The sequence below is a fragment of the Tetrao urogallus genome, assembly GCF_951394365.1.
Source record: "Tetrao urogallus genome assembly, chromosome: 25".
In the NCBI taxonomy this organism is placed as follows: Eukaryota; Metazoa; Chordata; class Aves; order Galliformes; family Phasianidae; genus Tetrao; species Tetrao urogallus.
The window spans coordinates 856,554-882,552 of NC_136838.1; the positions used below are offsets into that span (position 1 = coordinate 856,554).

Genomic DNA, 25,999 nt, shown 5'->3' on the forward strand with positions numbered 1-25,999 from the left:
TCTTCTCCAGATTCTCAACAGCCTCTAGAGTGTGTTCCGTGAGGATTTGTCATCTGCCAAAGACAGGACAAAGTTCAGGATATGAAGGCAGAGTGGAGGAAGGAAGGAGAACTTAGCACTCCTCTAATACTGCTGTGACACAGGATGAATTCTCTAGCTCACTGCTCTGTTAATGTAGGAGGGACCAGACCCTGCTGCTCTGAGAGGGGCTGAGTCTCAGGAGACAACCAGCCCGCTTTTCCTTTCCTTGAACCATCAGCAGGGGACATGATGTTCCAAAATGCCCTGCTGGCTCCCCTGTGAACTCCAAATCTCCACGCAGAGTAAACCCAAGCCCCTTTCTGTGTCTTCCTGCCCCAGGTTTGCTAACAGCTGCCTTGTGGTTCTTTTTCCAGACATTGATGAATGTGAGACACCAGGAATCTGTATGAATGGCTGGTGCATTAACACAGAGGGCTCCTTCCGATGCGAATGCCTTGGAGGCCTGGCTATCGGGGTGGATGGACGGGTCTGCGTGGACACCCACATGCGCAGCACATGTTATGGAGGCATTAAAAAGGGCACGTGTGCCCGTCCCTTTCCGGGGGCTGTCACCAAGTCTGAGTGCTGCTGTGCGAACCCAGATCATGGCTTTGGAGAGCCCTGCCAACCCTGCCCTGCCAAAAACTCTGGTAAGCTCCTTTTCCCATATGGGTTTGCAAAAAGCCAGGAATGTGCTTGGAGACATTGAGTCTGTGATGGGTTGTCAGTGAGATGCCCTAGAGAGCCTGGCAGTGGTATGGTAAGGACATGGGCAGGGAGAAAGGGACAACACCTTGCAGTCAGCACATTTAGGTAGGATCAAAAGCAAACTTTACACTGATCTCATTGCAGGGATTCTCACAGTTTTGGATTCCTAATTATTCCTAGAAGAGTATCAGATCTAAAATACATATTGCATAAGCGTAAACAAACTGTTTGGAAGCCCACAAATGATATTGTAACAAGCAAACTATAAATTCAGTGTTACTCAGCATTAATTTAACTGTACTTAAATTGTCCAGAAAAGCTGATGACTCTACTGTGCTTTCTACGTAGCTGAATTCCAGGCACTCTGCAGCAGTGGCATTGGAATAACAGCTGATGGCAGAGGTACGTGCATCCCACATGCTATACTCTAAATAGACACATCTAAAGTCACTCTCAGGTCTTTCTTTCAGCTGCTTTTAGCTGAGTGTGCATTCATCTGTGTGACTGTGGGAGCATGTGTCATGAGAGACTTAGTGCTGTGGAAGAGAGTTAAAATGTTGTGCATGTGTGTGTGAGAGCTGCTGGTGAGTAAGTGCAGGGGAGGTTGCATAGCCAGGGTGGGTGTAAGTGCATGCAAGAGCATACCTCTGTGGTGAGATGTGGGCTTGGGCAGAATGGGAAAGGGGCATTCTTTGTTTTTTCTCCTCCTTGCAGCACCATGAGTTAATGTTAAGTAAACATAGTATCATAGAATCATTTTGAGTTGAAAGGGACCCTCATATTGTCCAACTGCCCTGCAGTGAACAGGGACACTACAGCTCCGTCAGGGTGCACCTGTTCCAGTGCCTTAACACCTTTATTGTAAAAAACTTCTTCCTTATATCCAATCTAAATCTCCCCTCTTTTAGTTTGAAACCATTTCCCCTTGTTCCGTCAGTTTGAAACCATATTAAACATCCCTGAGGACTGGGTATTGAATCAAGTGGTTGATTTCTGGCACCCTTTGGGAACTACATTACTGGGGGTGTGCACACAGAGTTTGACTTTATGCCTTGCTTTGATAGGAATAAAGAGCATGACAGTTACATCTTCTTGCTCATTTCATTCCTATGCCCTCCATCTCCTAGGCTGCAGACCAGGAGGGTTCACAGTCTCCCAAGGAGTGGCAGCTGAGAATGCAAGTTGTGCTGCATGAGATGTGTTGCTGGGGGGCTGCTCTGCCAGCCCTGGGCAGTGCTTGGGTTAGCAGGAAGAGAGCAAAGCAGATGGATAACTACAGCCTTTCAAAACCTTCCAAATGGGAATGAGCCAGAGGCAAATCACTGTTGACTTCTCAGGCTTCCTTCCAGGGCACTGTTTCTTGGCCAAAATTGTTCTCAGGCTGATGATAAGATCCATGCAGGATGCTAGTGTCAGACATGCTCTGGTCAGCCTAGAATTGCCCACAGCCAGGATTATGTACACTCAGCACCTCTCCGGAGTTGTAGCTCCCTGTGGATATAAGTGAACCCTGACTACATGGAGATAAGACCAGCAGTGTCTGGTCTCTGCGCAGTCCTGACGTTGCCTGGGCTTACCATGTGGGACCATGGCACTGTGAGGACACTACTATACAAACAAAACTTGCTTTGTTCTTTTGGAAGACTGTTTCTTTCTATGGTGGAATCTCTTTGCCTGGCAACCAGAGCTTTGTTCATAGTGAGCAGGAGGAGCTGCCCACATGGATGCTACCCTTCTACCTTGCTTTCTACATGTACAGGGCACACGGTTCTTTAGCAGATGCAGCACCCTCCTCTTTAGGACACAGCTCCCACTGTGGGGGGAAATAGGAGGTTGGTGATGGCAGGCACCTCTGCCTCTTACTGCCAGACCCCTGCAGACCTCAGCCAGCTCGCCATGCACACCAGCCTGTGGTACCCTCTGCACATCACTGCAGAGCTGCCCCAGAATTTTGTAGACGGGGACAAATTTATCCAAGGCGCTTTGGAAGTCTTTGAAACGGAAGTTTTTGTACCTTGCAGGCATTGGCTCATGGCACTAGACTCACTCAGGCATAACACACCCCTCATTTCATTGCCCTACCACCACCACACATTCTTCAGAGCCCCTGGTCTTCACAGGGTGCCAAACTGCTTTCAATCAGTTCTTTGAGCAGAAGGAAAAGAAAATTTACTTTGACCTGACCAGTACATGTTCCAGCCTGACAACTTTTTGTTCAGGGAGTCTGTGCAAGTGCTCAGCTTGAGCACCATGGCTGGGCTAGGGGCTGCAAGGATTCGGTGCCACTGAAACAGCTTTGCTGTGACCATCTAGACATGGGCATGACCCTTCGCTGGCCCCACTGCCCAAGGGTGCTCTCCAGCATGGCTGGGTAATGTTAGCCCTGTTTTGCCCTCAGCAGTGGACCCCTACAGTAGGGCTGTATATGCATAAGCGGGTTGTCTATCATGCTCTGTGCTTACCCCAGTTATCCCAGCATCCTGCTAGGAGCACTTTCCAAACAGCTTCTTCTTCCCAGTTCTTCCAGTGAACAGGACAGTTAAATGGTCTGACCTGAGTACCTGGGACAGTGATACTGTCAGGAGACTCAGGATCAAAACAGGGAGACCTAGGCATGCTTGGTGTGGTAATACATCTGGGTTCATCTCTACCCCTTATCCAGTTCTCTCCTCCTGAGCTCAGAGCTCTGTGCTGGGTAAGTTGTGCATCCCCAGCACTAAGTCACACAGCTCCAAAGCACCAAGAGGAGAGCAGTAAGGCTTCCCAGGATCTACTGGTTTATACCAAGGGGTAGGTAGGCTAGGAATGAGGGATTTCTGCAGAGGAGTGACTCAGCTGGCCATTGGCATCAATAAACGATGAGGAATTAGAGTGTGGAAGATTTCTGTGTCTATGGTTGGCCATGATCCATCTAATTTGTCCTCTTTCACTATGCAGACATCAATGAGTGTGCCCTCAACCCTGACATCTGCCCCAATGGCATGTGTGAGAACCTGCGGGGGAGCTACCGCTGCATCTGCAACCTGGGCTACGAGTCTGACCCCACGGGCAAGAACTGCGTGGGTGAGTTTGGGGCATCCCGGGTTGCTGTGGCATGGGGAAGCAGCAGTTCAGTGCTAGGAGAGAGGCAGTGCAGATGCAGCACGTGAAACTGTGAGGCAGTCACAGCACAGCACAGCTGTGCAGGATCTTAAGGCAGTACAGCAGCTGATGCCCTGCAACATCCCTACCTTGTCCCAGTGGAAAAGGACAAGGAACTACATGAGAAGTTGGGTGGGATTTAACACACTTTTCATGTTGCATTGCTGTAAGGATGGAACTGCATCTCCTCCTCACTGTCTCCCTAAACCTTGCTCTAGGATTGCTCAGGAGGGGCAGGCCCCTCTAGAACACAATTCAGGCCACCCCAAGTCTGATTGAGGAACACCATATCACCTGCTGTCTACCTTCCATTGACTCGATAAGGAGCTTGGATAGAAGGGAGGGGTAGGTGACCTAAATCACAGGAGTTCTGGTGGAGGAGCCCTCCAAAGTGATCTGTTTCAGCCTCCTCCTTGGAGCAAAACTGCCACCAGCACCTGGTGATGATATCCAGGTATCAGGCCTGGAAGCACCAGACCCCAAGAGAGATGAGGGGAGTGAGCTGTAGGAAAGATGCTGGGCTGTGTGTGGTGGACTGACCTACCTTAGAAATGCCACCCAACTCAGCTAAGTCCGTAAAGAGGTGCATCTCACTGCATAGTGTTGTTGCAGACCACTGAAAGCAGTCAGTGTGTGGAAGATGATTGTTTTGTCTCATCTTCCTTCAGTATTTGTCTGTAGACCTGTGTGTATTCACTCACATACTTTATGTCCTGTACAGTGTTATCTGGGCATTTCTCTGCCTCTCAAACTGCCAGAGCGCTGCAGGAGGGCACATGCTGGTGTTGTAGCTCAGAAATCCTGTCTCTCTGCCCACAGATGTTGATGAATGCACCGTCAACCGTTTGCTGTGTGACAACGGGCTGTGCCGCAACACCCCTGGCAGTTACACCTGCACCTGCCCCAAGGGCTTTGTCTTCAGGACTGAGACAGATACCTGTGAAGGTAATGCGACCCTAAGGCAACAGAGAGCATCTGTGTAAAGGATGAGCTGTGTCTTGTGATCCTGCCTAAAAGGAGCTCAAGGTTCAGTGTGGCTTTGGTTGTCTTTTAACCACAGTGGTTTGAACTGGAGTAGATCCAGGCTTTGGGATGTTTTATTTTTTTAGGGGGGTGAATCTCACTCTTATTTCAGAATAGAGGACATCCAAACCCAAAACATCCTGGCCTTCTGGTGACTGAAAACTAGAACAATTTCCTCCAGGCTTCCCAAATTGTAGCTGAAGCCTAACCAAAATTACAAGTTTTGGGGGTTTAATTGAAACCTTACAGCATGGAGTGTGAGAGATTTGTTTTCCAGCCACAAAGCCCCAGAACAGTGGAACTTTATCCATGTGTTTAGACAAAACCCTCATTGTCTGTGACAAATGGCAAGTGCTGCGTAGACTCACATAGCTTATGAAGGCCATACTCAGTGCTGTGACTGCTCCACCTTAACCAGGAGCAGCCTGAGCAAGTGAGTCCATCATTCCCCCATAGTTTTCATCATTAACCTCAGTGCATCCATTCCCTCAACCCTGAAGCAGCTTGCTGTAGTGCTGTGTGCTGTCAGTGCCTGTTCTCCTTGAGATGATGCATACTTGAGTTGTACATGCAGAATTTGAATAGCCTGGGCTGGTGATCCTCTGCACAGTGAAAATCCCCCTTCTTCATATTCTTTGCCTCCTGTCTCTTCAAGTACCTGGCCCAGAAGTCTGGGTCCCATGGCACTTACCACAGTGACAGTCCCTTTCTTTCTGCAGATATCAATGAATGCACCTCTAACCCTTGTGTGAACGGTGTCTGCAGGAACAATGCTGGCTCCTTTGCTTGTGAGTGCTCCCCAGGCAGCAAGCTGGATCCCAGTGGCACCATTTGTGTGGGTAAGGATATTGCCTTCTGGAGGCAGATCTGGGACACTGATACCAGCCCTGCCCTGCATCACCCTTTGCAATCCTAGCTTAGGAATGGGGATCCATTGAGGCTTTCTTTTTCTCACCTTGCAATTATTTGCTTGATGGTAACAATGAACATCTCTGTCATGCGTCCAGGAAGCCTGAAAAGCTGCAGTTCCCAGCAGTGCTCCAAGCACTGTCACAGAGAAATCCATAAATACACTGCAGCAAGACAAAGAGCCAACGTGGGGTTTGAGGGGACCCTACAGGGCATCAGGATGGTGGGTTCTTATTCACCAGATGGATTTGTGCTGAGGTTAAGGCATGCCAGGATAAAGCACATCCCTTGTTATCAAGATGGTGAGCTGGTACTTGCTTCCTAGATGGTCAGCCCTTTGCAGAGCAATGATGTGTGGTGACCTTGGGACAGAAAAGCAGAGTGACCCAAATGAGAAAGAGGCTGGAAATAGGAAAAGGGAAGGACACAGAACTGTTGAAATAGCTGTATCAGAGAGCACAGGTACGCTGTTCTGCAACAGTGGTAGGACTAGGCTCTGGGGAAGAGCTAAGTTAGGGTCCATGCTACAAAATCCTTCATCCCACAGCCTGAAAGATAAAGTGAGGCCAAAAAGCGAGTCACACACTCAGAAATAGTTTATCCTACTTGCTTCTTGTGGAAAGCTGGCTGTTGTGAAGCTGGGAAACATGGCCAAAGACCACTCTTCACTCATGCCTTGCCTTTGCCCCTGCAGACAGCATGAAAGGGACTTGCTGGCTGAACATCCAGGATGGACGTTGTGAGGTGAACATCAATGGGGCCACACTGAAATCAGAGTGCTGTGCTACACTGGGAGCAGCATGGGGAAGCCCCTGCGAGCGCTGTGAGATTGGTAAGGTTCTGCTTGGCAGGAAGGCAGGCTGCAGCCCATTTCTCTGCTAACAATCCTCTTGTTTCCTGTTTTCTTGCAGATACTGCCTGTCCCCGGGGCTATGCCAGGATGAAGGGGGTTACTTGTGAAGGTAAAGTGCTGCAGGACACAGAGGACTTTTTAATTGGGAACATAGTCATTGTTTATTTGCTGGCTTTATGCATCTTCGAGTTTGGACGCAGTCTGATGAGGACCTGTGATTTTTGTGTTATCTCTTGCTTTGGCGCCTGCCCTGAGCACTGCAGCTGGAGTATGGCCAGTGTGTAACACCAGTGTGTTCAGACACAGTACTGATGTCTGTGAGTCCTGGTGTTTCTCTGTCAGCACTATGCCAGCTGTGACCTGTGCTGTCCTCTGTCTGCTCATCTCTGACACTGTGATACAGCCTTCTTGCAAACATCTCTGTGTGTGGCTGTGGCTGTGTCTGGAGGGTGTTTTTCAGTGTGACGAGACACCAGTTTTTGCCAGCTGGGCAGCTCTGGGCTCTTTCTGGATCCCCAGAAGTCCCTCTGTGCCGTGCTAGTTGTGACTTTGTGCCACTCTCATGCCTGCCTTTTGCTTTGCTGCCAACAGATGTGAATGAGTGTGATGTTTTTCCTGGTGTCTGCCCAAATGGTCGCTGTGTGAACACAGCTGGCTCCTTCCGGTGTGAGTGTCCAGAAGGACTGACCCTCGATGGCACTGCTAGGACATGTGTGGGTAAGAACTTCATCTCACCCAGACTCCTGATCCCCATCAACTATCGCTACTTAGCCCCAACCATCCCCTATCCCACCACACTTGGTTCCCAATACCACTGTTGTCTGATGCACAAAATACTCATTAGAAGCTGCCAAACCAAGCAACCCCATCAAAGCAAGTCTGCCACTGCTTCATGCCCCCATGTGCAGCCAGTAGTGCAATCACTGTTGTTAGGTAGACTTAATGGGTAACCAATTCTGTGTGCTGCATTTTCAAGGGTCCACTGCTTCTGATAATGGTTGGCTATTGCAGTGATTAGACTTTAAATAGATGATGTAACAGCATTAGTTAATGACCCTGCCCTGGAGCCTTATAGAAACTTCTGCCTGCTTTCTTGGCACACTGTGACAACCCCATGTCCTCCAGAGGCCATCTGCATTACTAGCTCCCTATGAAGAGCCCATTCTGTGCCCCAGTACCAGCAGTGACAGACCAGCCACATCCATTCTAATCTTTATTAGCATCCCAACAAAGGTGGCCGTATCAAAATGATCCATATCTGGGTATTGAATGGAGGATGCATTCCAGCCCCAGTCAGAGTTATCTTAAGGACGATGCTCTGCGCCACAGGGCTTGTTCCAGAAAATGGTATCTCTGACCTTCCCAGAGATCAGGTGCTGCAGGAAGGCATTCAGCTCTGCTCTCTCACAGATGTGCGTGTGGAACAGTGCTACATGAAGTGGGATGAAGATGAGTGCACGGAGCCTCTGCCGGGCAAGTACCGGATCGACATGTGCTGCTGTTCTGTGGGCTCAGCCTGGGGCATCGATTGCGAAGAATGTCCTAAGGTTGGCTCTAATGAGTACAAGGCCATCTGCCCAAGGGGACCTGGCTTTGCCAACCGAGGGGATGTGCTTTCCGGCAGGCCCTTCTACAAAGGTAAGAAGGAAGAAAGGAGCTGCTAATTGTAGGCTGTCCACAGCCCATCTCAATTACAGCTCAAGGAAGCTGCTCCCTGCTCTGTGACCCTAAATTCATTGCAGGCATCCCCTCCCTGGAACACTTACTTTTTATCTTCTTGCACAGATGTGAATGAATGTAAAGTCTTCTCTGGCCTGTGCACTCATGGGACCTGTCGAAACACCATTGGCAGCTTCAGATGTATCTGTGGCAATGGCTTTGCTCTGGATGCTGAGGAAAGGAACTGCACAGGTAAGAGAAGAACAACCAGCCTCTGAACCACTCTCGTCCATCTCACTGCCGTGACTGCCTTGTGGGGTGCTCAGCATGGTGGTACCCAGAGGATTCATGGCAATTGTTGTGTGGATGTGCAGAGAAGCCAAGGGCAGGTCACAATCAGAAGACTCCTCCATCTTGTGGGAAGAAGGATCGGTTCTGCACCAGAGAATTCTTCGCTGCTATCTCTCCCTTCAGGGAGCAGACATCTTTGGTCTGCCTGGGTGGATCTGCCAATCCAAGGCCATAAAATTCAACATGCAAGACAAGCAGCCCAGTGCCAGCTGTAGCAGTGCTTGTAGCCTGTTCTGCCATGACTACCTGCTCTTCATTCCCCACAGATATTGACGAGTGCCGCATCTCGCCAGACCTGTGTGGTCATGGCACCTGTGTCAACACGCCGGGCAGCTTTGAATGTGAGTGCTTCGAAGGCTATGAGAGCGGCTTCATGATGATGAAGAACTGCATGGGTAAGGGCTAATAACAGCACCCTTACTGTTTTTCAATGCAGCAGATCTGGTAAAGGTTCTCATGCCAAGCTGCTGTCTTTCTCATTTTCTCTCTGTATCTGGACACTGCTGATTACAAAAAACAGGACCTGGGCCTGCAGAGATGCTACAAAAAGTTTGATTAGCTCTGTGTTCTTTGGTGTCAGGCCAAATCTGTACATTGCCTTCTAGAGGTATCACAGGAGTCCCCATGCTGAAGTGATACCTGGCCAAGTTGAGTTCTCTGTCTTGCCTAGATTGCAAAGATAGAACTGGGCTGAAGGGCAGCACCAGTGAGAGAGAGAAAGGTCTGTGTGTGTGAGCTGAGAGAACCACAGATGTTCCTGGGATGACAGCAAAGCGTATGCAAAGTGAAGTCAGGGGTCTGTGACACAGCACCACCTCTCAAGAGCAAGCATAGGGAAAGGCCACATCCCCAGCAAGCATTGGCTTGAGATCTGGGCCCCTCAAAGAAGGAAGGCAAAAATACAAATATGTAACCTGTACCTCCGGACAGATCTTGTACCTTCTGTGGGTCGATAATCCATCAACAACTGTCCTGGTGCTGACCCTGCTAGGGAACAGTAGCACTCCTGAGAGCAAGGACAGAGTACAGTGAAGTTGACAGAAACAGGGGACACAACTGGGAGCTTTCCCTCAGAGACATCTATTTATCAGGACCTTCTCAACTGGAAGCCAGAACTTTTGTCCAGCACCTGGGCTGATGGTGCCTTCTGAGCTGAGGATGAAGATTGGCCAACCAGGCCGCTGGGAATAGTGTGTGGCCCAGGGAAGCATCCATGGCTCTTCTTGCCATGACATGGAGTGGGACATCGTTGGTCCTGCCCTGCCATGGTGGTCCTGGCCAGAAGTGAGCCCATAGCGGGAACTCAGGGAGCCAGAAAGCCAGCTTGAGTGCCTAAGCATCCATTTTTGAACCTCTTATCTAATTGGTATTTGATCAGCTGCCTTCTGACCTTGTCTGGAACCACTGTCACTAATCCAAGAGCAGAGTCCATGCCTGGTGTTTTCATTCCTATCATATGGGGATACCGCCCTTACGCTTGGGGATTAGCTCATGCTCAGTGGAGCTCTGCCAGGCCAGTAGCTTGAACTTAATGGCTTTGAGCTCCAATTTTCATACATATTTGGCTTTTCCCTCTGTGTGACCACTCAGCTCTTTCTACTACTTTTCAGCCTTTTCTTACATGACCATTAATTATTGCCACTGTTTGTTTACATATCCACGCTCCTAAGTATACACCCATCTCAGGCGTGAGTGATATGGTATGTTCAACTCTTTTGTTTTCATATTCCACTGCAAAATGTTTCTCAACTTGTAGATCTTCTTGTGTGGTACAACCACAGCTGTCCTCCTGTGATTAACCTGGGTTACTTACCTGCCCTAAATGCTGTCACAAATGCTACACTGCTCGTTTTAATCCACTTACATGTAGTTCATAAATGCTCCTGTCAGCTGTATTAACATCAGATTACTGCTGAAATTAGTAGACTTATTATCTCCATTCTTATATATAAATTTATCCATAGACATAAATGATACATACATGACAAATTTTGATCTTTATAGCACTGCTTCACCTCCTTCTGTCTCTGCACATCTTAGAATCATGTGCCATTAAATCAAATGCCTTCATTAGCATCAGAACATGGAGATGTCTCCTAAGTGCCATACATTACTCAGCAACAGATCACGCATTTGATAACTTGGGTTTCTTCCAGCTCTGAATCTTGCTGTTTCATCCAATTTTTCTGCAGTTGCTTTCTGTTGAATCTTTCCAAAATGACTGTTAACCTGATCTCACTTGTCAGTGATACATAATCAATTGCTGTTGTTTCTACACCTTTCCTTGAGATTGGAATCTGCAGCAGTTTCACAGCAGCTTCATCTCTTGAGGAATGCACTGACAGCCTCAGTGCCCAGTCCCCCACATGTAGCACATAGCAAGTCCTTCATGAGAATTGCTGATAAACCAGCAGCATTCTTCTACCCCGCTCTATTTCCAGTTATCACTGTTAAGACTTCCCTGCACTTGTGCCTTTGGTCATCCTTTATCATCGGCCATTCATCTCCACCAAGTCAGCCAGACTGTGGCTGTCCTCCATCTCCTGGCATACCATGGTCCTCCTTTTATCTGACTAGCTAGACTAACTTGTTTGGATAACTTAGTCTTAATATTGTGCTTTTTCTGCTTTGGCATGGAATTTCAAACCATATCAATCTGTGCCATGATCCAATACAATTTATTTTTCTTATTTAGTTCCCTGGGTTCTTTAATATGTCTCATTGCTCTGCTGTTGGAATGGATCCCTGTCTTTTCCATACAGTTTATAGCCTGGATTGCAGCATCTTGGGCTGATCACCTTTCTTCCACTTTTCTGAGCTACTGAGTGGGTCACAGTCCCCACTGATGACTTTCAGTAATGAGATTTCTGATGTTATTATACAAAGGTATTGTGTTCCTTTCTTTTTACTTTCTTCCCTTCTCTTCCTTCCTTCCCTCCCTCCCTCCCTCCCTCCCTCGCTCCCTCCTTCCCTCCCTCCCTTTTTTTTTGTGTCTAGCTACCACCATTGCACCATTCCATTGGTTCTCTTTATGGTCTTTGTTTTGTTTGCTTTTTTTCTGTTCATTGCTTTGTTGTTTTTTCCTTTTTTTTTTCCCCTCCTTAATGCATTTATAAACTTTACTGTCTTATTTTTTTTTTTCTTTTTTAGTGCCAGCAGCCAGGTTTTGTCTTAGTTTGGCTGGATCACATCACAGCAGTTTCAGCTGTTTAAGGAATTTCTCCAGTTTCTAGTAAATTCAGTCACCTTGTACATGTGTAATTTTCTCAGATGTGTACAGACAAGCTATTTCCTAATCACGTGTGTGATACTGGGGCTGTCTCAAAGGCTGTTGCCGATGAAGTCTGTCTGGTGATCTTCTGTTAGTGATGAATTTTCCAGAGATCTCTCACTACATTGACAGGACTTTTGGAAATCAACTGAGAGTGGTGGGATGGGAACTGGGAGCTCTCCATCCAGTCCTTGCTAGCTAATCTGCACAAAGCTGATTTCTTATTTCCTTCTAATGTCACACTTCACATTTTGCTGAGCTCAATGCAAGAATTGCTATTACCCTAAAGTTCACTGCTCGCACCCAAGTCCTGTTAATTTGGAGATGTGCCTCTGCTTTATGATCTATCTCTGGTGGTGAAGCTGTGCTGCATGGCACCAGCATCACCCTATCATCTGAAAAGCCCAGCTGAAGAGTTCTGTCAGCCACTTTTCATGTCACCCTCTGCAGATATCAATGAGTGTGAGCGAGACCCACTGCTGTGCCGAGGTGGGATCTGCATGAACACAGATGGCAGCTTTGAATGCATCTGCCCCCCGGGACACGAGCTGACTTCGGAAGGGAACACTTGCATAGGTAAGATAATGGAAAGCTATGTTACGACCAGAGTCTGGTCAGGATAATGATGTGGGGAGAAATGAGTGTCAAGCTCGGCCTGGGAATGTCCTTCCAATCCCTTGTATGAGTAGAATACATTCCACCAGGAAGGGCTGAGGTTACTCCTGGGAATTCATTGCATCTAGGATGTCTCTTATTCTAACTGCTGTTCACTGAAGACTGAGCAATAGGGTGATGCTAAGGCAACGGAAAATCTGAGTTTCCTTCTAACTGCTATATTTCTGTCTTTACCAGTAAATGAAATATCATTCCCAAACCTGGAGCCCCATGACCTCTACCCACTCTAACTCTTCACCTCCCAAGCAGGTTGCACCTCAAGCAGGAATGGTTCCTTGTAATCTCTGAAATGTAGACCCAGTGTGACGAGGTGTCAGGGGCTGTTATGTGTTAAACACCAAATTCAGTTTTAGTTCTCTTTAGGTTGTTTGCATGGCCATAACCTGTAAGCTGTGCAAAAGGCATGTGAGCAAAAGGAACTTGACCAGGACACTCTGAACTGAGGCTAGGTTCTAGCATGACCAGGAAGGAGTCTGATTCAGGTTTTGGGGAATCATAAACAATACTAAGTAATGATGGGAGAAGGCAGTGAATTGTGAGGATTTGCTGGCTCAGAAAGGATGAAAAAATGAAAGAGTGAAATCATACCAGCCCAGAGCTGAGCCTAGGATCTGCAATCCTGACTTGGGGATCAGCCTGCTTTCTCATCTTAGGACAGAAAGTGCGTGGGAGTGTTTCAGGTCCGAAAGCAAGGACAGATCCAAGTTTGGAAGCAGCAGTTATGAGTACCCAGAGCAGGTTGCCAGATGATGCTCAACGTGGCATCAGGATGGCTGGCTGCTCAAAACGTTCTTTCCACCACAGATATCAATGAATGCTCCCTCAGTGACAACCTGTGTCGCAACGGACGCTGCGTCAACGTCATTGGCACCTACCAGTGTGCGTGTGATTCAGGCTTCCAGGCCACACCAGACAGACAGGGCTGTGTTGGTGAGTGCTTTGCTTTGCCAAATGCTGTGCCAAGATCTCAGAGCTCCTGGCCTTGTACCTCCTGTGGTGCTCAGTGGGGTGCCTTAGCTCCGGATGAGGGGTGAACTTTTTGCCTGAGCTGCTGGCAGACCAATGCTCTTGACAAAGGGTTCTAATCAACTATTGTGAGTTGACAGTGATGCTTTCATCTGTCATGGGGGAGCTCTTCAGTAAGCCCACCACAAAGGCCCCTCACCCACTTTCTCTCTTTCCATACTGGCACTGTGTCTGAGCAGCTCTGCTGCAATGCATGTAGTCCGGATGGTGACTCAAGCAGACTCTGACCTCTCCTTTCTCCCCCAGATATTGACGAGTGCACCATAACCAATGGTGGCTGTGACACACACTGCTCCAACTCGGAGGGTAGCTATGAGTGCAGCTGCAGTGAAGGCTATGCACTGATGCCAGACAAGAGATCATGTGCAGGTGAGCAGTAAGCCTGGCTCTCATAGATCCTGTCCTGGGGTTTTCTGTGTCCATTGCCCATAGCACTGGATTCAGGGTGAAAGGTTCTCATTTTTGGGTCACCTTCCAGAGAGGTGATTTCTCTGCACTACTCTTTGCTTTGCACCTCACTTTGGGACCCCCAGTCGTGTAACTGCATGATTTGTTACGCAGCCCCACCTGTGACTCCCTCCTGCCCCTGCTATTCCCACAGCATACTTTCCCACACTGTAACATCTATACTTCAGCAACAGTCTCCTTTTTTCTAGATATTGATGAATGTGAGGATAATCCAGACATCTGTGATGGTGGACAGTGCACAAACATCCCTGGGGAGTATCGCTGCCTCTGCTTTGATGGCTTCATGGCATCCCTGGACATGAAAACTTGCATCGGTGAGGACAAGGCTGTGCCCTGGGTACATGCCAGCACTGGATCTATAGGCTGCTGTTGCAGAGAGAGAAGGATGGCAGCAGAAGCTTGCCCAAGGGTCAGAATATGGTTATTGTGATGCTCAAAGTAAATGCTTCTTCTTCTGCAGATGTGAATGAATGTGATCTTAACTCTAACATCTGCCTGCACGGCGAGTGTGAAAACACAAAGGGCTCCTTCATCTGTCACTGCCAGCTGGGCTACTTTGTCAAGAAGGGAACCACAGGCTGCACAGGTGAGAGCACGCCAGACCTGGAGCCAGGAGTGCTGGTAGGAACCCTCACAAACACCCATAGCAGCTGCCATGGAGGGAACGTCTTCCCTCTGATGGGGATACTGTGGGCACCCAGGAATGTACTTGGAGCTGGAAGCCCCTGCTGGGCAGGCAGGCATTGGCAAGGAAGATTTCAGACAGGGTAACATTTCCTGGTCTATAACTGAATCAGGGACCTGCCGTTCCTTTTATCTTTATATTCCAGTGGGGAGTATAGATCAGCTCTTCAGCTCACGGATATGACCCTAGGGCAGCCTGTTTCACAAATCACCTGGTTCTCGTTCCCTGGGGTTCAGGCTCCCAGGAGCCATCAGTGTCTTGAGCAGTTAGCAGGATGTCACCTGGCTCCCTCGTTGTGTCTTTGGGAAGCTGAGTTCTGTCATAGTCTAATGTCCTTCCTTTCTGCAGACATTGATGAATGTGAGATTGGGGCCCACAACTGTGACATGCATGCCTCCTGCATCAACGTGCCTGGGAGCTTCAAGTGCAAGTGTCGCACAGGCTGGCTTGGAGATGGGCTGAAGTGCAATGGTGAGTTCTCAACCTTGAAGAGGATGTTGATGTGCTCTGTGGGTACCTCTGAGGGTTGGGCTGTGTTGGCATTTGTGCTTACAATGTTCTTGAACCCCCCTAGATGTTGATTTTTGTAGGTGTGGGATGGAGAGTGTCTGCAGGTGTTGCACTGTCAGGCTCTGCAACTATACCTGGGAAGGACATGGCAATTAATGTTGGAGTGAGGGCATGTATTTGAGGGATGTGGAGTGTGTGGGTGATGTTGAGGTGTGTGCTGAGTGTCTGACTGGTACCATGGCTGTACGGCGGTGTGTTGGTGCGTGGTGTAGAATGTGCAGGGATATGTGGGTGTGGGAGGTATGTGGGGTTGTGCTGTGTGTATGGTGCTTGTACCTGAGTGCAGGGATTTACTGGATCCAAGTGTAGGGTGTGTATAAAAGGATGCACGGGTGTATGCATGGTATGTGTGCCTGAACTGGGGATGCATGAGGGATATGGATACGTGTGCATGAGTGTTTATCACTGCCAGACTTTGTTGGCACTGCCAGGGGAGTGTGTAATGGCCATGGAGCCTCACAGGTGCTCTAAGAGCCTGGAGGCTGCAGCCTCCTGGGCCGCTTATGTGTCCACCTGGAGCACATCCCTGCAGTCCCTACATGAGCTCTTCATGCCTAGAGGAAAGGCCAGAGGCAAAATACTGAGGGGGTGCTTCTCCCTGCCCAGACTTGGACGAGTGTGCAACAGAAGAGCACAAGTGCAACCTGAATGCCAACTGCATCAACACACCAGGCTCCTACCGCTGTGCCTGCCGAGAAGGCTTCAATGGAGATGGCTTCTCTTGTTCAGGTGAGGCCCACAGACCCACTTAGCAGCAGGAATGTGACTTAACTGTCTTGCTTGTCTGATCTCATCTTAACTACCAACCTCTCTTGGCATCTGGCTGCCTGTGGGCAGCTCCCCAAACCAGATATCCCCTAAAAGCAGCCTGCCTTGCAGAATAACCTATTGAGGTACGTTAGGGAGAGATCCACCTTCTTCTCAGGTGTTCAGAGAAGTTCAGGACAATTAGAAGTATTGCAGTGCCTTTTCTTTGCAGCCTTCTAGCAGAGGGGAGGGAACAAGCTTGTGGGAATGTCTTGGGCAAAGTGGAGGAAGTCCTATCTCTTGGTTAATGCCATTCAATCTCACACCTGACTCTCCCCAGATGTGGATGAGTGTGCAGACAATGTGAACCTGTGTGAGAATGGGCAGTGTCTCAATGCACCTGGGGGTTACCGCTGCGAGTGTGAGATGGGCTTCAATCCCACAGAAGACAGCAAGGCCTGCCAGGGTAAGTAACCAGAGTTTTGTTTGCTGCTTCAAGAGTTGCAGGGTCCTTTGTGACCTAGATCTCTCCCTTGCAAATGCACCATAACCACCAGATCCACTACTAAGCAAAACTCACCATCGTTTGGCAGTGCAAGGCTCCTGCGTTATTACAGATGGTCAGAAACCTGTCAGTCAGTGCTGGGTACCACACTGCCAGTGAGCAGACCCTTGTGGGCTGTACAAAGCTGCAGGCTCTGCTCTGACACCAGACTGCTGCTCCTCAGGCTGTCAGGTCCATGTGAGACCAACACTGCAGAATTGTCAGCTCTTTCACTTAAAGGATTTGGTCCCCAGCCTGCAGAGAGCTGGTCTAAGCCAAGGATCCATGCAAGATATGAGCAATCAAATAAATGAGAGTTAGGGGAGAAGGCACACATACGGCATGCCTGCTTCTGCTCCCTCAGGAGGTGATATCCTTTGGCTCTAGAGCAATCATGAGGACGTGGGTTACCATATGGGTGGCTGGGTTGTGAATGCTTTTCAATGGGAGTAGGAGAAGCCTTTTCTGTCCCTTACTTTGCTAGATCCTGAGTACCCAGCTCTCCTTCTTTTTCAGACATTGATGAATGCACCTTCCAGAATATCTGTGTTTTTGGGACCTGCCAGAACCTGCCTGGCATGTTCCGTTGTGCCTGTGATGATGGCTACGAACTGGACAGAAGTGGAGGCAACTGCACAGGTATGTATGTATGGATGGACTTCTGTGGGTCCATGGGATGAGGCTCAACACACCATACACCCTCGTCTTGAATATTGTTTGCAGTTCTGGGCTGCAAAGTGTAAAAAGGATGTTAGGATGTTTAAAAGCATCCAGAGAAGGGCATAAGAAATGGTAAAAAAGCTGCAAGACGTTATTCTATGAGGAGGGGCTGAGGACATTCAAGTTTTTTAGGTTAGAGAAAAGGAAGTTAAGAGGTGACCTCACTGCTCTCTACAACTCCCTAAGGAGGGGAAGCAGAGAGCAAGATCCTGATCTCTTTTCAGTGGTTACTGATGGCAGGAGAGTGGGAACAGTGCAAAGTAGCACCAGGGGAGATTCAGCCTGGGCATTAGGAAAAACTTCTTTACTGTGGAGGTAGTCAAACAGTGAAACGGCCTTCCTAGAGAGGCAGTTGTGCCCCATGCCTGTTCAGTGATCAAGAAGCATTCAGACAATGCCTTCTTTAATTTGCTTTGACCTTTGGTTAGCTTTCAAGTGGTCAGGCAGTTGGACTTGATGATCTTTGTAGGTCTGTTCCAATTGAGCTGTTCTGTAAGCATATTCTGCGAGCCTTGCAAATGTCACAGCTGTGGGAACACAGCCTGTACACAGCACACAGAACTTAGGGTAGGGACTGTTGTTTCTGTGGCATTTTCATCATTTCTTTCAGTCCTTATCATCCTTCCATCTTTTCAGACATCAATGAATGTGCAGACCCTGTGAACTGTATCAACGGCCTGTGCGTCAACACACCTGGCAGCTACCTGTGCAACTGTCCACAAGACTTTGAGTTGAACCCCACTGGTGTGGGTTGTGTGGGTGAGTGGGGATCTGTAACCACACCTTCCAACCAAGAGTTTGGTGTCCTTCTTGTTGGTCCCTCATGGCCAGAGCTGGCCACTACCAGAGATAGACTTAACTGCAGCAAAAGAAGAGTATCTTCCTCCTGTTAAGCTTGGCCCACCTTGTTTCACCAGTGTGGGTACTCTCCTGATTGGAGAGATGTTATTTCTCCCACCCATACAATTATTTGCTGGACAGGTTTGCTCACATAGTGCTTTCTTTGTGCAGATACCCGTGTCGGGAACTGCTTCCTGGACACTCAGGATCGTGGAGATGGGGGGATCTCCTGCAGTGCAGAAATTGGAGTTGGTGTCACTCGGGCATCCTGCTGCTGCTCACTGGGTCGTGCATGGGGCAACCCCTGCGAGCTTTGTCCTCCAGCCAACACGAGTGAGTGGGAAAGCATCTGGGATGAAATTGGGTATGGGCTGAATGGGCAGTAGAGGAGGGAGGAGACAGGAAGGGGCGGGGTCCTTATGGTTTCTTAGGGGCCTCAGGTCTGGTATTTGTGACCATCACAATAAAGCAAAGGAAGCTGAGGGAGGAGAGGCTTACCCTGCTGTGCAAGGCCGCATAGGTGGACCAGGAATGAGAGAAGGTGGAATGGGGAAAACCAGCAAGTTGTATATGGGAAGTCCAAGTTGGTATCCTTTGTTCCTCATCACCATAGGCTGGGGGAGGGAAGTGGATGTGAAATAACTCCTTTCAGGAGTGGGCTGGTAAAAGGCGAGAGTTAAGCTGGCTTGGAGTATGATGAGAGTCAGGCCACTCAGCCTGGACCACTGTCACCATGTTCATGGTCTGTTTTTCCTGGAATTCTGTTTTTCCCTCCCTGACCTCTTTCACATGAGCTCACTTGGCTCAGGATCTCCTGACTGACTTTTCCTACAGCTGAGTACAAAACCCTGTGCCCAGGAGGAGAAGGTTTCCGGCCCAACCCCATCACTGTCATCCTGGAAGGTAAGCCTGCCCAGAGCCTTCCCACTGTCTGCTGCACTGCTGGGCCCTCTGAGCTCCAACCACTGAGTGACAAACAACGTGTGTTTTCCTCAAGCATTCTCCAGACACCTGGCAGAGCTGCTTAGGTGCCAGCAGTGGGTGCACGCAGTGGGTCAGCACACTGGGGGTCCTGGGCTGAGGGTGCTGCTGGGGCTGCAGGTGGTGAACACCCCCTGCTTTCCCACCACAGATATCGACGAGTGCCAGGAGCTGCCAGGTCTCTGCCAGGGTGGCAACTGTGTGAACACTTTTGGCAGCTTCCAGTGTGAATGCCCCCTTGGCTACTACCTCAACGAGGACACACGGATCTGTGAAGGTAAATGCACCTTGCCCTGCATGCCTGTGTGCCTGGTGTGTACATCATGATTATGAATGTGTGTGCAGGGTTGTGGTTCTGTCTGTGCGAGGCCTTTCCTTCATGATGTGGTTGGCGGAACCTCTCCTTTCTCCATCCTTACCACAAACCCTATCTCCTTTCCCTATGCCAGGCTGTATGAGCCCTCTCCCAGGCCTGTCCATATCTTGTGTCCAGCCCACCCTTCACTCTGTGTCAGGCCTGTCACTACCTGTGCTCAGTACTTTAACCTTCAGACTCCTCTTTTTGGCAGATATTGATGAGTGCTCTGCTCACATTGGGATCTGTGGCCCTGGAACCTGTTACAACACCCTCGGCAACTACACCTGCGTGTGCCCCCCCGAGTACATGCAAGTCAATGGAGGAAACAACTGCATGGGTATGGCATCATCTGAGTCTCTGGGAAGGGCTGTGCCAGTACCCTGGCTGTGCACTACTCATGGGTGTATGGTGGGCAGCACACTGTGGGCATTGTGGCTGCGTGGAAGGAGCGGGAAGTGCTGGAAGCACAGCTGGGGCTCAGGAGGCACAAGTCAGTGTCTGGGCTCCCTTTGCAGACATGAGAAAGAGCGTGTGCTATCGCAACTATAATGACACGTGTGAGAACGAGCTCTCCTTCAACATGACCAAGAAGATGTGCTGCTGCTCCTACAACATTGGCAAAGCCTGGAACAAACCGTGCGAGCCCTGCCCTACACCAGCCAGCCGTAAGTTGGCCTTCCTGGAAAGGCACATCGGGACCATGGCTGCCCCCAAGCAATTTGGGGTGTGGGCACAGTGGGAGTAACAAAATAGTTGGGGAGAAGGGAGAGCATCATGGCTGGCAGGCAGTTCTTGCAGATGTGCACAATGTCAGACAGGCAGCTCTGCATGCTGGAGGGATGCAGGTGACCAAATTGATGTCTGCAGAGGGGGGAGGTTTGTGGGATCTGCTGAGGAGGTGTGGGGGCATGCAGTGGCTTGGGGCCTTTACCCTGAGCCATACAGGTGCTTGGTGTACTCACATGCCAGCCCTGTGGTTCCTGGCTGAGCACTGTGCGGGTCCCCCTGCTCTCTGTATCCTCTCGGCCATATTTGGGCTTTTTGTTCCTCACTGCCTGCACACCAGGCATGGCCATGACTGTGATATTCCCCTTCCAGCCGAGTACCAAATCCTGTGTGGGAACCAGGCCCCTGGCTTTATCATCGACATCCACACAGGGAAGCCCATTGGTGAGTACTGCCAGCCCCGCAGCCCCACACCCTGCAGTACCACACTGCCTGTGAGCTTGTTTGCTTCCCTTCCCTCAGCAAATTAAGACCTGAGCAGAGAAAAGGCAAAGAAAAGAGTGACAAATATAATTGGCTTCAGACCTTTCTCCCAAGTTTCCAGTTTGCTCAGAGCTTCCCACATTTGCACATGTCTGTTGGTCTCTATTCCACCTGGAGAGACAGATGGTCAGTGACCACAGGCAGTGGCCAGGTAGACCCAGAATTCACCTGTTGCTCATGCTGCCAGCAGCACAGACCTGACAGCCTCAGAGTGCTGAGAGCTGAACTTTCAGGTGTTTCAGGAGATGGAAAGCCAGAGGTGCTGGTGAGAGTCCCGGTGTTTGTGGAGTCTGCAGATGTTGAGGAGTCTACAGATGTTTTGCAGTCATGAAAGATGGGTTTGCTGGGCATTTCTGAGACAGCAGATTAGTTCATCATTGCTTCACCTGGTTGTGGCAGTGCCAACCTAAACACAGGAGAATGAAGAGGGAGAAAATGAGTTCATCTTCCATCCCCAGGAAGCAAAGATGTGAGCTGTGCTACAGAATGTGTCAGCCACGTGTGTCGAACGATGGGGCTGCTGGTAGATTGTGCTGATCACAGTGTCAGAGTCAGGGACCCCTGAGCCAGCTCAGTGCTTCATTGCTCTCCTGAGCTCCCCGTTTGCAGCCTGGTCCCTGACCCTGAGCTAATGTCCTCATTACCACAGAGGTACACTCAGACAAAGCAAAGCGCATGTCCTGGGCAGGCTCCTTTCTAACGCATGCCATACAGGCTTTGCCAGCAATCCTGTATCTCCTATGACATGGAGTCTCGTGTGGCTTTGCTGTGTGCACAGAGCTCTGCAGAATGGCCACAGCCCGGTGCTGTCTGCACAACCCAGTATCGGCCCTGCAGGAGTTGTTCTGCTGTTTGCCTGCTGGCTCCTTCCTGCTGATCTTCTTTCTAAAATAAACAAGGGCAATGGTATTCCAGTAATGAGGGGCGCTTTCCTCCTTTCTGCCTTCCTTGGGATGGTGACAGATGTTGTCTGTGTGCAGATATTGACGAGTGCAGTGAGATCCCTGCTATCTGTACCAATGGTGTCTGCATCAACCAAATTGGCAGCTTCCGGTGCGAGTGCCCCATTGGATTCAGCTACAACAACATACTGCTCATCTGTGAAGGTAATGGTGCCAGGACTGCTGCCAGGGGGGGCTGGGAGGCAGAGGGGGCTGCAGTGTAGCAGCCTTCTCTCCTTCACTCATGGTGCATCACAGTCAGGGCAGTCAGCAGAGATGGAACAGAATCTGCATGTTCTCAGCCATTATTTCTCTTGAAATAATTTTAATTTTCCATGCTAATGGTTGGACAGAAATTGCTGATGTGCATGAATCAATGTCTGTCTGTTTCTCCTCCTTTGTCCCTTGGCATGAATTGTTAGGTTTAAAAGCATTTAAAAGATTTGAGTTGCACCTAAAATGCATTTTATTATTGAAGAAAGAAAAAAAAAAAGACACTGGTTGAAGCAAACCAAGGGTTAAAATTCAGGTGACTCCACTGGGCCTCTCCAGCCCCAGCAGGATGATGCCCCAACTGTCTGTATGTGCGTCTCCCACAGACATTGATGAATGCAGCAGCGGAGAGAACCTCTGCCAGCGCAATGCTGACTGCATCAACATCCCAGGCAGCTACAGGTGCGAATGCTCGACTGGATACAAGCTGTCACCTAGCGGAGCCTGCGTGGGTAAGATGGGAGCTGCTTGCTGCCTGCTTCAGAGATAAGTGTGGGAGTGCTGGCACTGCTGGGCCTTTGGTTGGCTCTGCAGAGCACTGGGGTGGGCACAGGGAAGGATGGGATGAGGGATGTGCCATTCCCCTGCGCTCCTTCCTGGTCTTTTGTCAGATCTGGGAACTACAACCTGCCCACACTGTGACTGTGGAATACCACCACTTACAAATAGCTCTTAGGGACTGTAGGCCCCTGAGGGATGAGGAAAGGTCTCTGGTCATGCAGGTGTCTATCACCCAGCAGAAGACCAGATCCTTCTATTATCTGCTCCTCTTTTTAGTCCTAATGTGGCCCAGAGGATGCAGAAATAGCAGAGCAGATTTCATTCAGTGACTCACTGAAATCCTTTTTTAGAGATTGCAGATCAGAACATCGTCTTGCTTGTTCTCAGTGAAGCCATCTCTCAGAAACCTGCAGCTTTGTCCTGCTGTGCTTTTGCTCACAGACTCAGTAGTACCTGCAGAAGGGCAGCACCTTGGCTTTTTCCTTTTGATCCATCCCTTCTGCTCACCAGCACCCACTGTTCTTTGTCGCAGGTCGCAACGAATGCCAGGAAATCCCCAATGTCTGCAGCCATGGGGACTGCGTTGACACTGAGGGCAGCTACATCTGCATCTGTCACAACGGCTTCAAGGCCACCGGGGAGCAGACCATGTGCATGGGTCAGTGTGGCCACCCCAGTTCTGTACTGCCCTTTTGAGCGAATCACATTTCACAATGGACGTGAGCTTTCTCCAGCACCTGCTGGGTAGTGCCATGGACAGCCAAGGGCAGGGCCACCGTGTCCTCATACTGCCAGGCTGCAAAACCACAGTGACACTGTGCATCTGGCTGTGCCCTCTCTGCCCTCCCCTCCAAGACAGCGGCTCTCAGCCTTTCAGTCAGCAGTGTCTTTTTCCCTGCAGATATTGATGAATGTGACCGACAGCCCTGTGGAAATGGGACCTGCAAGAACACGGTTGGGTCCTACAACTGCCTCTGCTTCCCTGGCTTTGAGCTAACACACAATAATGACTGCATGGGTGAGTTGCACATGGATGACAGATTGGTGCGGCGTGCCCTATGTGTCCTGCAGTGGCATACAGGAATTCAGTTCTGTGTATCTGTAGCAGTTACAGGAGTAATTGCTGGATCTCACCAGGCTGCAGGGGTGGTTGTACATGTGACCAGGCAGGGCTGTGGGATGTCTGTGGTGGCACGCTGACACTCACGTGCTGTGTGTATTTCTTCCTGTGCCCGTCATTTCCCTCCCACAGACATTGATGAGTGCTCATCCATGGTGGGACAGGTGTGTCGGAATGGACAGTGCATCAACAGCATCGGCTCCTTCCAGTGCCTGTGCCAAGAGGGCTACGACAGGACTCCCGATGGGAAGAACTGTGTAGGTGAGTTCCCTTCCCAGGGAGTTGGGCTGTGTGTTGGCATGGCTGCCACAGGGCAGTGCTGAGAGACATGGACTTGAGGTGGTCTACTCCAAGGGATTCCCATAGGAGGCAATAGACTGTCCAGAACCACTCACAAGACCCCAGGTCCAATCAAGCCAAAGCACTATCATTTTACTGCCCATAGAAACTGGGCCCACTGTGCCTGCATCTCTGATCAAGCAATGCCAACTGAGACCTACAGGCAGCAAGGGCGAACATTGCCTTGTCCATCCTCCTGAAGCATCCAGAATTGTACCTGCGATGCCTTGGGAACTACCTTACGGTCAGGACTGGCTCTGCTGGAGTTGTTGCCAGTGCTGTTGTGCAGCCCCTGAGGCTGCAGGGTCAGACAAGCATATTGTGCCCAAGTTACCTGTATCTGTCACAGTGCCACCTGCAGCACACTGTCCTGCAGAGCTGAGCCTGCACTGCCAAGGTGCACGTCTGGAAAATGCTTTCTTTGTGTCTTTAGAGCAAAGCAGTGTGCAGCTGCTGGGTGAGGGCCTGCCTGCAGAAAGGCACCCTGCAACTGGGTTATCAGAGCTGAGCACTGATGCACTGCTTATTTCCCCTCCTCTGCAGATATCAACGAGTGTGTGAGCCTGCCTGGGACCTGCTCCCCAGGCACTTGCCAGAACCTGGAGGGCTCCTTCCGTTGTATTTGCCCCCCTGGGTATGAAGTGCAGAACGACAATTGCATTGGTAATGTTGCCTCTCTGCCTCCTCCATTTCCAGCACAGCATGTGACCAACTTGGGTGGGTCTCATAGCAGCTGTATTCTTCCTGGGTGGGTTAGGCATATGTCATCACCCCCAAATACTGTCTTGAAATAACTGGGCACAGAGCACGGCCACGCTGTTCCCAGGACAAAGGAGGGTCGGTGTTTTTGTTGTACCCTGACCACTTCATTGTCCCATTTGCCCTGAATGTATGTTCAGGGTTAGGGCTGGAGTCTCTGTATCCAATAAATGTGGTGACCTGCAGGCAGCAGAGTTCCCCAGAGATCACGACTTTACCTGGTTTTAATGCCATGAAAAAAGGAGTGACCTTTGGCTGCTCTGTAAATAATACATCTGCAATGCTTCCAGATATCAACGAATGTGAAGAGGAGCCCAACATCTGCCTCTTCGGGACATGCACCAATACTCCTGGCAGCTTCCAGTGTGTCTGCCCCCCAGGCTTTGTGCTGTCTGACAATGGCCGGCGATGCTTTGGTGAGTGCAGCTCTGCCCACAGGATGATGGGGAAGTGCAGGACATGGCAAACACAAACACCCTTGATGGAAGCAGAAGCTGGCACAGCTGTCTGCTGTGACCCCTTAGAGTTGTTCTCAAGATCGGTAGGAGTGGGGTTGGATATTAAGATATCCTGGTTTGCTGCAGGACAACTTTGTGTCTCTGAGCCAAAATTCAGGGGTGGGTGGGCAGCACTGCCTGCCTGCAAAGCCATCCAGAACATCAGCATCCTGAAGAAGACCCTCCCTGATGCTGAAGGGGCTATAATGGGGAGAGGAGAACAGCATCACCATTGGATCACTGCAATGCTCTGTGCATTTCCCTGTTCTCCTACAGATACTCGCCAGAGCTTCTGCTTCACTCGCTTTGACAACGGGAAGTGCTCTGTCCCCAAGGCCTTCAACACCACCAAGGCTCGGTGCTGCTGCAGCAAGATGCCAGGAGAAGGCTGGGGAGATCCATGTGAACTGTGCCCACAAGAAGGAAATGGTAGGTGGGCTGGGCCCTAGGAGAGATGGCCTCCAACATGAGCAGCACAGGGAAGGTGTGCAGGTTGATCCAGACGTGTAGCTGTGCGAGCTGTCCAGCCAAAGAGGCTCCTCTGTGAGGGGAGAATTGTCCTGCAACCTCATCACTCTGACCAGGTTGCAGTTTTCTCTAGGTCTAAAGCAACCACAGTCGGGTTCTTGGGAAATGGATCGCTTAGTTCTGTTTTGGATATGCTCTAAATTCTCAGTGTGGCTTTAGATAAAACAAAAGCATCTCAGTGCCTCCGGATCCAAGGCAGGCATAGGTGTTTCCCAATGAGCT

The 25,999-nt window shown here is 49.8% G+C and overlaps 1 protein-coding gene across 1 annotated transcript in view; it reads left to right on the top strand.

The window, feature by feature from the left end:
• The window catches only part of FBN3 (fibrillin 3), a gene marked incomplete at both ends in the record, with an annotated part of 122,674 nt that overhangs the window by 87,258 nt on the left and 9,417 nt on the right, over positions 1 to 25,999 (top strand). Inside the window, 35 exons of the mRNA XM_079546590.1 lie at positions 396 to 671; positions 1,078 to 1,131; positions 3,667 to 3,792; positions 4,690 to 4,815; positions 5,613 to 5,732; positions 6,497 to 6,634; positions 6,714 to 6,764; positions 7,247 to 7,372; positions 8,066 to 8,293; positions 8,441 to 8,566; positions 8,932 to 9,060; positions 12,387 to 12,512; positions 13,416 to 13,541; positions 13,884 to 14,006; positions 14,294 to 14,419; positions 14,566 to 14,691; positions 15,139 to 15,261; positions 15,967 to 16,089; positions 16,448 to 16,573; positions 17,168 to 17,290; positions 18,008 to 18,130; positions 18,383 to 18,544; positions 19,046 to 19,114; positions 19,344 to 19,469; positions 19,762 to 19,887; positions 20,066 to 20,215; positions 20,649 to 20,720; positions 21,800 to 21,925; positions 22,360 to 22,485; positions 23,067 to 23,192; positions 23,436 to 23,552; positions 23,787 to 23,915; positions 24,537 to 24,656; positions 25,043 to 25,168; positions 25,526 to 25,678. Of these exons, the coding sequence (XP_079402716.1) occupies positions 396 to 671; positions 1,078 to 1,131; positions 3,667 to 3,792; positions 4,690 to 4,815; positions 5,613 to 5,732; positions 6,497 to 6,634; positions 6,714 to 6,764; positions 7,247 to 7,372; positions 8,066 to 8,293; positions 8,441 to 8,566; positions 8,932 to 9,060; positions 12,387 to 12,512; positions 13,416 to 13,541; positions 13,884 to 14,006; positions 14,294 to 14,419; positions 14,566 to 14,691; positions 15,139 to 15,261; positions 15,967 to 16,089; positions 16,448 to 16,573; positions 17,168 to 17,290; positions 18,008 to 18,130; positions 18,383 to 18,544; positions 19,046 to 19,114; positions 19,344 to 19,469; positions 19,762 to 19,887; positions 20,066 to 20,215; positions 20,649 to 20,720; positions 21,800 to 21,925; positions 22,360 to 22,485; positions 23,067 to 23,192; positions 23,436 to 23,552; positions 23,787 to 23,915; positions 24,537 to 24,656; positions 25,043 to 25,168; positions 25,526 to 25,678 (4,473 nt within the window). The remainder of the gene's footprint in view (positions 1 to 395; positions 672 to 1,077; positions 1,132 to 3,666; positions 3,793 to 4,689; positions 4,816 to 5,612; positions 5,733 to 6,496; positions 6,635 to 6,713; positions 6,765 to 7,246; positions 7,373 to 8,065; positions 8,294 to 8,440; positions 8,567 to 8,931; positions 9,061 to 12,386; positions 12,513 to 13,415; positions 13,542 to 13,883; positions 14,007 to 14,293; positions 14,420 to 14,565; positions 14,692 to 15,138; positions 15,262 to 15,966; positions 16,090 to 16,447; positions 16,574 to 17,167; positions 17,291 to 18,007; positions 18,131 to 18,382; positions 18,545 to 19,045; positions 19,115 to 19,343; positions 19,470 to 19,761; positions 19,888 to 20,065; positions 20,216 to 20,648; positions 20,721 to 21,799; positions 21,926 to 22,359; positions 22,486 to 23,066; positions 23,193 to 23,435; positions 23,553 to 23,786; positions 23,916 to 24,536; positions 24,657 to 25,042; positions 25,169 to 25,525; positions 25,679 to 25,999) is intronic.